The 10,589-nt window shown below is 38.7% G+C and overlaps 10 protein-coding genes across 10 annotated transcripts; 7 read left to right on the top strand and 3 right to left on the bottom strand.

The window, feature by feature from the left end:
* Positions 1 to 179: 179 nt before the first annotated feature.
* On the top strand, positions 180 to 386 carry CANTADRAFT_90165 (uncharacterized protein; the record flags this gene model as incomplete). The annotated part of the gene is made up of 1 exon (XM_020211664.1): positions 180 to 386. One exon carries the CDS (start codon positions 180 to 182, stop codon positions 384 to 386), a length of 207 nt encoding a protein of 68 aa, XP_020064172.1.
* A 1,105-nt stretch (positions 387 to 1,491) lies between these two features.
* On the top strand, positions 1,492 to 2,526 carry CANTADRAFT_26123 (uncharacterized protein). The gene is made up of 3 exons (XM_020207658.1): positions 1,492 to 2,210; positions 2,234 to 2,408; positions 2,459 to 2,526. Exons 1-3 carry the CDS (start codon positions 1,512 to 1,514, stop codon positions 2,467 to 2,469), a joined length of 885 nt encoding a protein of 294 aa, XP_020064171.1. The 5' UTR covers positions 1,492 to 1,511; the 3' UTR covers positions 2,470 to 2,526.
* Positions 2,527 to 3,437: 911 nt separating this feature from the next.
* On the bottom strand, positions 3,438 to 3,617 carry CANTADRAFT_90163 (uncharacterized protein; the record flags this gene model as incomplete). The annotated part of the gene is made up of 1 exon (XM_020211663.1): positions 3,438 to 3,617. The coding sequence occupies one exon, from the start codon at positions 3,615 to 3,617 to the stop codon at positions 3,438 to 3,440; it is 180 nt and encodes a 59-aa protein (XP_020064170.1).
* A 359-nt stretch (positions 3,618 to 3,976) lies between these two features.
* CANTADRAFT_26119 (uncharacterized protein) lies at positions 3,977 to 4,377 on the top strand (the record flags this gene model as incomplete). The annotated part of the gene is made up of 1 exon (XM_020207657.1): positions 3,977 to 4,377. A coding segment is annotated over exon 1 (233 nt), but the record flags the coding sequence as incomplete, so codon positions are not given.
* Positions 4,378 to 4,668: 291 nt separating this feature from the next.
* HTB1 (histone H2B) lies at positions 4,669 to 5,289 on the bottom strand. The gene has a single exon (XM_020207656.1). The coding sequence runs from the start codon at positions 5,144 to 5,146 to the stop codon at positions 4,748 to 4,750; it is 399 nt and encodes a 132-aa protein (XP_020064168.1). The 5' UTR covers positions 5,147 to 5,289; the 3' UTR covers positions 4,669 to 4,747.
* A 218-nt stretch (positions 5,290 to 5,507) lies between these two features.
* HTA1 (Hta1p) lies at positions 5,508 to 5,903 on the top strand (the record flags this gene model as incomplete). Its single annotated transcript, XM_020206744.1, has 1 exon — positions 5,508 to 5,903. One exon carries the CDS (start codon positions 5,508 to 5,510, stop codon positions 5,901 to 5,903), a length of 396 nt encoding a protein of 131 aa, XP_020064167.1.
* A 186-nt stretch (positions 5,904 to 6,089) lies between these two features.
* CANTADRAFT_244198 (uncharacterized protein) lies at positions 6,090 to 6,651 on the top strand. Its single transcript, XM_020207104.1, has 2 exons — positions 6,090 to 6,432; positions 6,490 to 6,651. Exons 1-2 carry the CDS (start codon positions 6,106 to 6,108, stop codon positions 6,574 to 6,576), a joined length of 414 nt encoding a protein of 137 aa, XP_020064166.1. The 5' UTR covers positions 6,090 to 6,105; the 3' UTR covers positions 6,577 to 6,651.
* A 75-nt stretch (positions 6,652 to 6,726) lies between these two features.
* CANTADRAFT_51426 (Mg-dependent acid phosphatase) lies at positions 6,727 to 7,260 on the bottom strand (the record flags this gene model as incomplete). Its single annotated transcript, XM_020209937.1, has 1 exon — positions 6,727 to 7,260. The coding sequence occupies one exon, from the start codon at positions 7,258 to 7,260 to the stop codon at positions 6,727 to 6,729; it is 534 nt and encodes a 177-aa protein (XP_020064165.1).
* A 115-nt stretch (positions 7,261 to 7,375) lies between these two features.
* On the top strand, positions 7,376 to 9,954 carry CANTADRAFT_244218 (uncharacterized protein). The gene has a single exon (XM_020207107.1). The coding sequence runs from the start codon at positions 7,491 to 7,493 to the stop codon at positions 9,633 to 9,635; it is 2,145 nt and encodes a 714-aa protein (XP_020064164.1). The 5' UTR covers positions 7,376 to 7,490; the 3' UTR covers positions 9,636 to 9,954.
* CANTADRAFT_37462 (uncharacterized protein) lies at positions 9,919 to 10,572 on the top strand (the record flags this gene model as incomplete). Its single annotated transcript, XM_020208720.1, has 1 exon — positions 9,919 to 10,572. A coding segment is annotated over one exon (654 nt), but the record flags the coding sequence as incomplete, so codon positions are not given.
* Positions 10,573 to 10,589: the final 17 nt, after the last annotated feature.

The raw sequence follows: 10,589 nt of genomic DNA, 5'->3' as shown, positions 1-10,589 counted from the left end.
CTTCTGGGTACCACGGGTCTACTCTGATTGCAAAGACAAGTCATCTTGGGGGAGAGAATTCCCATCTTTACTATCAAGAGTTAACTCTGTGAAAGATAAGTCGTCTTGGGGGAGAGATTCCCTATCTTTCTAGAGCAATTTCCAACCAGAGCAGTATACCTATCTGTGAACAAGAACAAATGAAGAATTCAGAATTAGTCATAATCTTCAGCAGCAAAAACCTTGGAGAGCTTCACCGTATGGGCTTGAACGACTTCAATCGATTTGAGGGATCCATGGGAATTCATCACCGCATTCCCTTATTTGCAAAATTACCAATTATTTTGTTCGGATATCTGGTGGCGCCTTCCAATATATCCGTCTTTGAATGCGTTCAGGGGTGGTAACTATTGCGGAATTGTTTTTGAGTCGAGTTATGGTATAATCAATGTGATTCTTGTTTGTTGCAAAAGTTTGCATTTGTGCACACGGTGGCAAACACAAACACAAACACAAGTAAACCAAGATAAGTGGTACTCTTCAAGCCAATAAAGCTCTCAGAACTCAGCGGGTCCTTTTCAACATGTTCGATATTATTTTCAACTTAGAATTGTTGTAAATTGGCCAACCGTTGCACATATGATACAACAAGTTCATCGTGACAGGAAAAAGCATCAAACAACCTAAATCCAATGGGTTTTCAGCAGCCATTAACTTTTTCAGCAGGAAAGACCTCTTACTTTACCAAAGCCTTGTGTTGCTTTCAGAATGGGAAGGCGTATAATTGTAGGCAAAGCAGATGCCCTATTTTGACTCAACTAGAACGGGAAATAAAGCTAAAATCAATTCTTCTGTGAGCAACAATTTCATCATTCATCGACCTTGAATCATAGTCTCGTGAAGAAAGATAGGTGAAGCAGTATAGAAAGTGGGTACTAAGGAGAAATTTGTTCTGTGCACCGCTTTTATCCCCCGCGAGTGTGGTACTCAGAAAAGAGGTTGATGGTCCTGATGTAGATGTAGATAACGTTGTGGAAATTGAGCGTAAGACTAATAAGGAAGATTTTGCAGTTGGGATGTATTAAGCCTGATGATTATGTGTCCATGGCATTTACCATTAGGAGTAGCCTCGATGTAGTTCCTAAGGCCAATTTCACCAATAAATATCACGTGATATTGTTTCGCAGCCAAACCAGAGGGTGGTCACTTGTTTTGCGGTAAAAGCATGCTGACACGGCAGTTAAACGCTCCATAGTAGTATCAAAAGATTTCAACTATTAAGATAAAACTATTAAATATCGATTCTGATGTAAATAGACAGAAATCAAATGTATTTCCAGCCAAAATATCCATTTGTGCACATCCTTTGCAAATTTTGCAACCTGTACTTGCGATCCTATTTGTGCACCAGCTATAAATTCAGCCTTTGTCATCCTAGAGATTTAGAATCTTTTCCTCATACTATCTTTTAGTATAAAATCGAATAAGCTCAAGTAAAACGTTTACAAAATCAACAAACCGATTACCCAAGCATGTTCCGTGATTGTCTTTCCAAGTTTAAGTTTGGGAAAAAGAAAGGTGAAGAGCCATCTGTACCAGTTCCTGAGATCCCGTTAACCGTTGAGGAGTCACTCTTTGGCTCCTTGGTTGAGATCCCGGAAAGGAAACCTGTTTATTGGGCGTTTCAAAAAAATAGGAATCCTCTTAAGGGCGAGCTCCCTAAGAAGTTGAACGCTATTACTAGATCACTTCTCCTGCGCTCTGACAAAGTGCTATTGAAGTATAAGAACACTGTATATGATGGTCCTTCTGCTTATCTATACAGTTTAGATGGAGTTGATTGCATTGATAGCAATTTCCTTCCGTCTGTGGATGATGAACAATTTCCACACGTTGAGATTAAAAGAAAGGGAAGAGGCTATAAGCTCAAGCAAAGCATCAAAAGAAAATTCAGGAAAGCCTTCCCTAAGAATTCAAAAGAAGATTCTGGAATCAAGATGGAAAATCCTTTGTCATTATCTTATCAGATCTCCACCACCGAAAACATGGGGACATCTGGGAACGCTTCATTGTTCACTTCAAAGTCCATATTTGGATTTGAATTTAAAAAAATAAAATACTCTCTTGGTTCATTCTTTGTTAGTACAGAAGGAAAACCGAAATCTCAGAAGAAAGTCGAAACCAAGCATGGTACTCCTGTCAAAAAATTAAAGCACGAGTTTGATGATAACGTGAAAGTTCAAATCATGCTCAGAGCATTGGAGTCGATTATATTCTAGAAGGTTTTGATGATGCAAGTTTCGAAGACATCATTAAGACTCGGACTAGGGACGAGTTGAAAAGAATGGATAAGGTTTTCGAGGTTGTCTTGGATCACTTGAGAAAGGGCCTGCATGAAAACTCAGTGTTCTACCAAAAAACATACAGCCGTTCTATGGCGATTGATAAGGAGATAAAACTCTATATTTGGGGTCACAAGAACGGAAGTAGCAAAGGAACTAATGAGATAAAACCGCTGGTCGACTTTGACATAGATAAAGACTCACAAGTCAGGTTTAGGACCAGGGGGGTCATCTATGACATGGAAATGCTTGACGAGCGGGGCTTCGAATACCTTCTTCACAGTCGGACTAAAAGTGAGTTGAAAGAATTGAGAAAACAGTTTATGAAATCTGTAGAATTCTTGATACTGCGTGAAAATGAAGGTTCTAATCTTTACGCTATAACTTGCAGCCGTTTACAAGAAACTGAACTCACATTGAGCTCAAAATACAACCAAGCTGACAAATTTAGCAATCCCAGTGGAGCAAAATACGTTGACATTGAAGCCAAAAATTCCGATAAATCCAATAAATCTAATAAAGCTTATAACGGCTTGATGATGGTAATGGGTTTTTTTGCACAGTTCTTTGTCGTCAAGTTAGGTTAGTTGAACAAGCTGATCAATCCTGTTGAGCTCGAATCTCAAAGAAATTACTTAGTCTACATGCATTTCGGAACAATTTTGAAACCATTCGTTTAACTTGGAGTATTTTATGATACCAGGCGCTGGTAAACAACTATAAGTGTTGCTGCTATGTCTGTTATGCTATGATGATTCAACTTACAGAATACCGGCGAGAGGTAAATGTGTCTGCCTTGGAAGTGCTCTATTTTTCGAATCATGCAGAGTTACACTAGCGATTGGGGGGTCGCTAACTGTGTAGCGCCATATTGCATGAAAAGAAAGAGCAGTACTCTATCGGCAAATTGATATGCGCATACCACTTACTTGTGCAGTATCTACAGAATCACCACAAACACAATACTGGTAAGTTACAGCTATGGTTTAGAGTGGTTAAGTGTTTTGAGATTGTTAAGATTATTTAATATCGCTTTTGGTTCTGGTTCAGGGTCGCTAGGGGTCGGTTGATAGTGAAAACTGATCAAGTGTCTTCCGGTGTTAAATATTTAAGGTGCTATAGGGTGTAGTTGCTACTAAAGTCAGAATATTTGAAATGTAGTTCTCTGATCTTAATTGCTGGCCATTCAGCAAGATTCTGCGGGTGTATTAAAACTTGATAGGAATTTGACTCAGGTATGGAGAAGTAAGTACCCAGTTTGTTGATCGTATTGTCTGGACAACTCTTGACTGACATGTAGCAGCAGGCAAGAATCTGAGTATAGCTAATTTAATTGACTCTACGGTCAATAACTATGTATTTGTATTTGCTTCCCAAAAATAGGATTGTTCTAAATCACTTTCTCTCAAGGTGTATCTGCTGGGGATTGGGAACCAGGAACCAGTAAGTTGTTGGTGGTAATCAAGGGAAGGGATCTCCAGTAGTTGTACTCACATAATGAAGGATAACTAAGTGCTGCATTATTGAATCCAACAGAATTACTTGGTCTGTACACCCATCCCAAAATTCATTAATGGGTGTGATTTTTGATTATTTAGATTAGTTGACTTTTACATTTTTTGGTTAAATTTACTTTTATTTCACGATATTCTTAACGTTCGTCAGAAACAAATTGTTTGAAATATTTAAACATCTTCACTACCCGAGCTTGCCTTAACTGATAAACACTCCAAAAGTAAGATCTTCCTTTATTACTTGTGCTGCTGTTGGCAAAATACTTCGAAATTCGTAAATTTTGAATAATGGCTACTCCGACTATTGAGGTTTTCAGCTTCAACAGATGCAAGAGTCAGCATGTTGTTGAGTATCAAACCTATGACAAGTCATTGTGCTGTCTTTTTATTGGTGAGCATATTGTTGTTGCTGTAACAGTGCCAGGGTTAATAGTAGAAGTGGAGAAGTTGTCGGAATTTAATTCAAAGCATCAATCAAAAACCTCAACGATATTCTATCAAAAGCAGTTACTTGTTTATAGATAAAGATTATAGAGTTGGACAAATTACGACTCAAAATCACTACTTATACAAATAATTGTAATTTTCCATTCCAAATTGATATGAAAACATCTACATTCTGATCGTTGGGATAATCTTAATCGAGGAATGACGTAGAGATTAGTCTGTCTCTTTGTCATAATTATTAGATTAGTATAACGCTATTGGGTCCGTTTAGATTTGGTTGCTACAATTCGATAAAATCTTCTACTGCTATGGATTCTAAAATGAAATAGATCCCTTCAGAATAACCACTAGTGTACTTAAGATCTCTTACATGAAATCTAGCAACCGTTTTAACGTAAAGAAAGTAGATTTAATAATACACATGAATAAACTAAAATTAAGTACTGCAGATCAACCTGGAAATGATTAGTTGGAAGCAGAAGAATACTTGGTAACAGCTCTCGTACCTTCGGAAACTGCATGCTTAGCTAATTCACCTGGTAAAATCAATCTGACAGCAGTTTGGATTTCTCTAGCAGAAATGGTGGACTTCTTGTTGTATGCGGCCAACTTAGAGGCTTCACCAGCAATTCTCTCGAAAATATCGTTGACGAAAGAGTTCATGATAGACATTGCCTTTTGGGAAATACCGGTGTCTGGGTGAGTTTGTTTTAAAACTTTGTAAATGTAAGAAGAGTAAGTCTCCTTTCTGGTCTTGGTTCTCTTCTTGGAGTCGGTGGAAGAAGAAGCAGTCTTCTTAGCAGCTGGCTTTTTCTCAGCTGGGGCCTTAGAGGCTGGTTTCTTTTCTGCTTTTGGTGGTGCCATTTTGGTGTGATGTTTTAATGTATTAGGAAAGATTGGGCTCAAGGAAATGTATTCGTTTTATATCATCTGGTCTTGCACCTGGAAGGTAAACATCAAGACGCGGTCGCGTATAGATGTTGAGATTTACGCATGAGGTATAAAACATACGCATTGTGGATATGTTCCCAATGTTACGCACTCGATGTGTAATATTCGTCCTTAAGTTCAGTGTAGGGTGCTCTAACTTGATCAAAGATCCCCATGTTATTGTTTACATTTCAATGTGTAGCGAGATCATCTAGTCGGAACTGGGGTTTTAGAGCTCTAGTATAAGTACCAAGCAATAGTAGTATTCTTTAGCAGTAACTAAATTAATCAAATAATGTCAGGAGGAAAGGGAAAATCAGGATCAAGCGAAAAAGCTTCAACCTCTAGATCTTCAAAGGCTGGTTTGACTTTTCCAGTCGGAAGAGTCCATAGATTATTGAGAAAGGGTAACTACGCTCAAAGAGTTGGTTCAGGTGCCCCAGTTTACTTGACCTCTGTTTTGGAATATTTGGCTGCCGAAATCTTAGAATTGGCTGGTAACGCAGCAAGAGATAACAAGAAGTCCAGAATTATCCCAAGACATCTTCAATTGGCCATTAGAAATGATGAGGAGTTAAACAAGTTGTTGGGTCATGTGACAATTGCTCAAGGTGGTGTTTTACCAAACATTCACCAAAACTTATTACCTAAGAAGTCCGGAAAGCCAGAAAAGATTTCTCAAGAGTTGTAAATGAGATGACCATAAACCAATTTTCAGTTCTTAAGAACGAAGGTAATGCAATAACCGTTAATTCTTTGTGTATTATATATCAAATAAATTCAATAATAAATACTAGCATCTTCATGTGCCAGTATAAGATCACGTGATCACACATATTCTCAGCAATTCGTTAAATGGGGTCAGTCAAAGAAACCATTATCTAATAGGTGAGATGGCACTCCAGTTGAAACAAAGTCGTAATCGTACATGGAAGTTCACAGCGGCAAAAGGGGCTGTTGTTGTTGGGGCTGCATACTTAATATTGAGTACTTTTCCCCATTTAAGAAAATCTGTGTTCGAACTTATATCCGGTACTAAGAAGAAAGAAAGTTCCGAAGATGCAAATAAAGACCCCAAAGAATATGATGATAATACTCCAATCGAATTGGAGGATAAAGAGTCTCCCAAATCACTTGACGAAAGTGCGGTCAACATAACCCAGAGTCAGGTAGATATCGCCGAGTGGTCTCAGGCCGACCTTAAGAGCTGGTTGGGAGAAGTACGTATTTACCAGAGACGTATGCCGTCGCTTGTCAAATGTTACTAACTAAACCAGAAAGAAATCAACCCTCCGCCAAATGCTTCTCATGATAACCTTGTTTCCCTTGTTAAGTCAATTCAGGAAACTTCTAATGAATTATAATATTATTTTGAATTTCAACTTCACCGAATTTTTAATCCGATTGCTTTATTACATTAAGACATGTCCCCAAAGAATCAAGAATATCACTTATTTATTTGACTGAACTAATTGTTTTGCTACTCAATCTGTCTAATATATTTATTCTATAATCTATTGCTTCCGCCTTGAATTTGTCCATTTTGTCAATTCCTCTTCAAAAATTTGCCTAGTTAGACCCCTTTCCTCATCGGGCACATAAGCAAAATGGCACCTGATAGATTCTACGTCTCTATTTCGCATTTCATCATCAAATAAAATGAACTGACCATCCTTTAAATCGTCCTCAAGTTGTAATTGCTTAGCAGCTTTTGTAATATGTTTGATCTTGGATCCTTGTCCCCATTGTAATGAATCAAAATATTTGATGGCTGGCTTATCACCAATATGAAGTAAGGATAATAATTCCTGTGCAATCCTGGGGGTGGCAGTTCTACTAGCTCCAATTATGATGACGTCGTTTTGAACCAATTCAGTGATGATGGAACTGACATCTTCATATAGGGCAAGGTTAAATTTGTAGGCATCAGTTACTCGATTCTTGCTGGTCGATCTCAATGGTGGTGTTATGTGTGTATCACACCAGCAAGGCCAAACTGTATAGTCGAGGTCAAATACCACTGCTTTCGGATATGTATATCCACCCATTACTTAAAGAATTTATCACCTGCGTTTTGAGGTAGTCATGGAACAAAGTTTTTTTTGACCCACCCCACACTTTTAGGAGAGTGCATAGGGAGGGTTGCTTATCGCGGATGGCGTAGAAATTGAGGAGTTTCCACCCCTTACGGAGGCAAATAACTTTGGATGGCAAATCATTTGTATTCCAATTGATTAAATAACTTATTCAAATCTACTAATTTGAAGTTGAATCAATCATGAGTTCATCACAGGAGGAGGCTGTGACTTTGCAGGTCACACTTAACAAGATCTCTCATCCGTCAAAGCCAGCAAGCAACAAGTCTTTCAAAATCAAAAGGACCCAGTTCAATCAAATTGACTCCAAGGAGGCTCTCATTACGTTTTTGTCAGGTACAGAGCTCGCCTTGTCTTCCAGCAATGCACCTTTCCTCGAATTTTTGAGGAAGTCCAAGAGACATAAAGAGTATGTTCCACTTGAAACACCAAGCGACTTCAGAACTTTGGCCAGAAGCCTAATGGTGAAGAGTAGAGTAAAATTGATTATAAATGATCGAAGTCCCGTAATTGTTAATGATTACAATGATTACAAACTGATCAAGGAGTCGACAATTGATTTTAATGCTTTAGGTGATCGCTTAATTGAGGTTGCCATGGAGCACTTTAAGGACCTCTTTTCCCAACCCCCAAGCTCAGTTGGCCCAGAACCAAGTACTCCCAACCCAAGTGTTAATGAAAAGAAGCATGGCGTAGGTGCTGCTGCTGCTGACGAGTTGGTGGTTCATGAAGGCATCTTGTGTGACGGTTGTAATCCAATTGGTATTGCGAATGTGATTCCAATGAAAGGAGTCCGCTACAGCTGTTTGGTATGCCCGGATTTTGATTTATGCCAAGCCTGTGAGAATCGACTGCAATCTGGTGAAGTCTTTTTGGAGACACATTCCAAGTCGCACGCAATGGCAAAGATAACTACTCCAGGCCAGAATGTTGCAAGAGGGGACACAGAGAATAGATCTGATACCCAATGTAAGAATTCAAGTGATTTCGAAGTTGTTTGTGATTTGCCTCTTGAAAATTGCTCCGGAAAGATGAAAGAAATGCTCCAGGATGTTATTATCAAGGGTGATACTACAACTTTATTTCAAAATTTTGAGAAGTATCTTAAGAATTCGGAAAGATACGAGGAGTTAGTGTCGTATGCTAGTTCAGTAACAGGAGAAGAGATACTGGGGGAAGATGAGGAAATCAAATTTGCAGTTTTGAAAAGCCTTATTGAATCAAAGAAAAGCTTTGACGAAAAGCCAGAACTTGATGATAAGTCTAGTCAACTGAAATCTTCAAAGCATTTAGGTACTGTTCACATTAAACCTAAAAAATTATCAGGAGCCAATTCAAGAATGATCTCCTTGATGTTAGTAAACAATTCCAATGAAGTTATTCAGGGTGGAAACTTCAAATTCGAGTTTTCTAATGGAGATTTCTCGAAAATTGTTGTGATCAAAAATGCAAGTGATATCAAACCCGGGCAGCAAAGATTCTATAATCTTGGAGCATTAAACGATAATTCCAATGAGATTTCAGGAACGAATTTGAAAATCTTTAATTCTAATTTAACTTTGGAGGGGAAATTTTACAGTGACCGCAGCTCAGAGTTACTGATTTACGAATCCGATGGGTCTGTAACGAATGAAGTAAATGATCAGGATAGCTCAGTAAAGTCTCCAGGTGATTCTGGTTTGGTGACTGTCACACTAGTTCCTAAGTCCAGCTCCATGTCCCAAATTATCGTGCATAACAAATCTGACAAGGAAATCGATTGTTCTGAGTTGAAGCTAGAAGTTGTCAACTACTTGGACTCCGTGGTATCTTCTGTGACCATTCGCAAGAGTCATGGTATAATGCCCGGTAAAGTGGGCAAGTTCAATGTGAGTTTGATTAATACCCATATGAAGTATCCTTTCAAGCTAATTTTGAGGAACGGGTTCATTTATGGATCATGTCTCCTCAGCTTGAAAAAGTTGACAGGAGAATTCGACTTTTCAGTCACCGGTTTGCCCAACTTCGATGCTGGTTCGGAAACTGAGTCATGCGCCGAGGACTTCAGAGAAACCAATGATTCGGAGAATACTTCATTATCTGAATATGTAAACGAGTCACCCTCAATTTCTTCATTCCACTCCATGGTTTTACCTGCTTTACCAAAAGAATTAATGGTCGATTCAACAAGTTCTGTCTCTGAATTTGTTGATGCAAAATCAACTGAGTCTATTGAGACACTCCAGAAAGACAAGGAAGAAGAATTTGATATGATCAGCGTGGAAGGTGATGAAGAAAGTTACTCCGATTACGAGATTTTGTCGCCAGCATCAACCAATAATGCTTAGTCTTAGTTAGTCTTTTCTCCGTGTTTTTTTATATACCTGAAATTGATGTGCCTAAAAGGAATCCATACTGTCTTAGGGAGTAGTGCGGCTCAAAGAGCTTGGTCGAGGGTGGTCGTGTCAAACTCAAGTGCGATTATCAAATGGAGTGAAATGATTAATGAACTTGACATCAAGGTGTCCTAACCAAACATGTCACCAATAATCAAAGAAGCAGCAGAGGGTAATGAAACTGAAGGTATGTACAACTATGAATCTCTGTCATATATGCGTCATGCTAACCATAGAACAAATATATAGGAGAAAATGTGAAGAACTAAGGAAAAGAGTTATAGAGGTAGAGGGCAATAATGAGGTAGCCACACTTGCTTTGTCTAGAACCAAAGCTGTCATACGTAGGTTGAGACTTGAGTATTCCATTTTGCTTGAACGGTTGGAGGAAAGAGCAACTCTCATTCCAAATGGGATAAACTCGTTCGAGGAAATGGCAGCTCCTCCAATCGCCAATGTATTGGATGATTCCACAAATCCTTCCGTCTCGAAATTGTCCAGGAACGGGGTGGCAAAAAAGAACTCAAAGAAAACAAAAAGCAACCTTTCCAGCTCAGCCGGAAGCAGTTCAGGAGTTAAAGCACAAAAGGTTCGTGATCCCGACTTACCGAAAAGACCTACCAACGCATACTTGATTTTCTGTGAATTGGAAAAGGATAGGATCAAGCAAGAAAATGAAATAAGAAACCCAGGGGTTGCTAATGATCTATCAAAAAGCATGACAGAGGCTTGGAAGAATCTTGACGAGGAGGAGCGTAAGCCATATTACAAATTGTATGAGGATGATAGGACTAGATATCAAACGGAGATGCTTGCTTACAACCAAAAGAAACAGATTAATGGAGATGACTTAGACGAGAAGCGCTTGTTCAAAAAACAAAAAGTTGATTCGGATGGTATTGAATT

The sequence above is a fragment of the Suhomyces tanzawaensis genome (assembly GCF_001661415.1).
Source record: "Suhomyces tanzawaensis NRRL Y-17324 unplaced genomic scaffold CANTAscaffold_4, whole genome shotgun sequence".
In the NCBI taxonomy this organism is placed as follows: domain Eukaryota; kingdom Fungi; phylum Ascomycota; class Pichiomycetes; order Serinales; family Debaryomycetaceae; genus Suhomyces; species Suhomyces tanzawaensis.
Note: the sequence above shows the minus strand (reverse complement) of the source record. Positions and strands in the feature narration are given on the sequence as shown.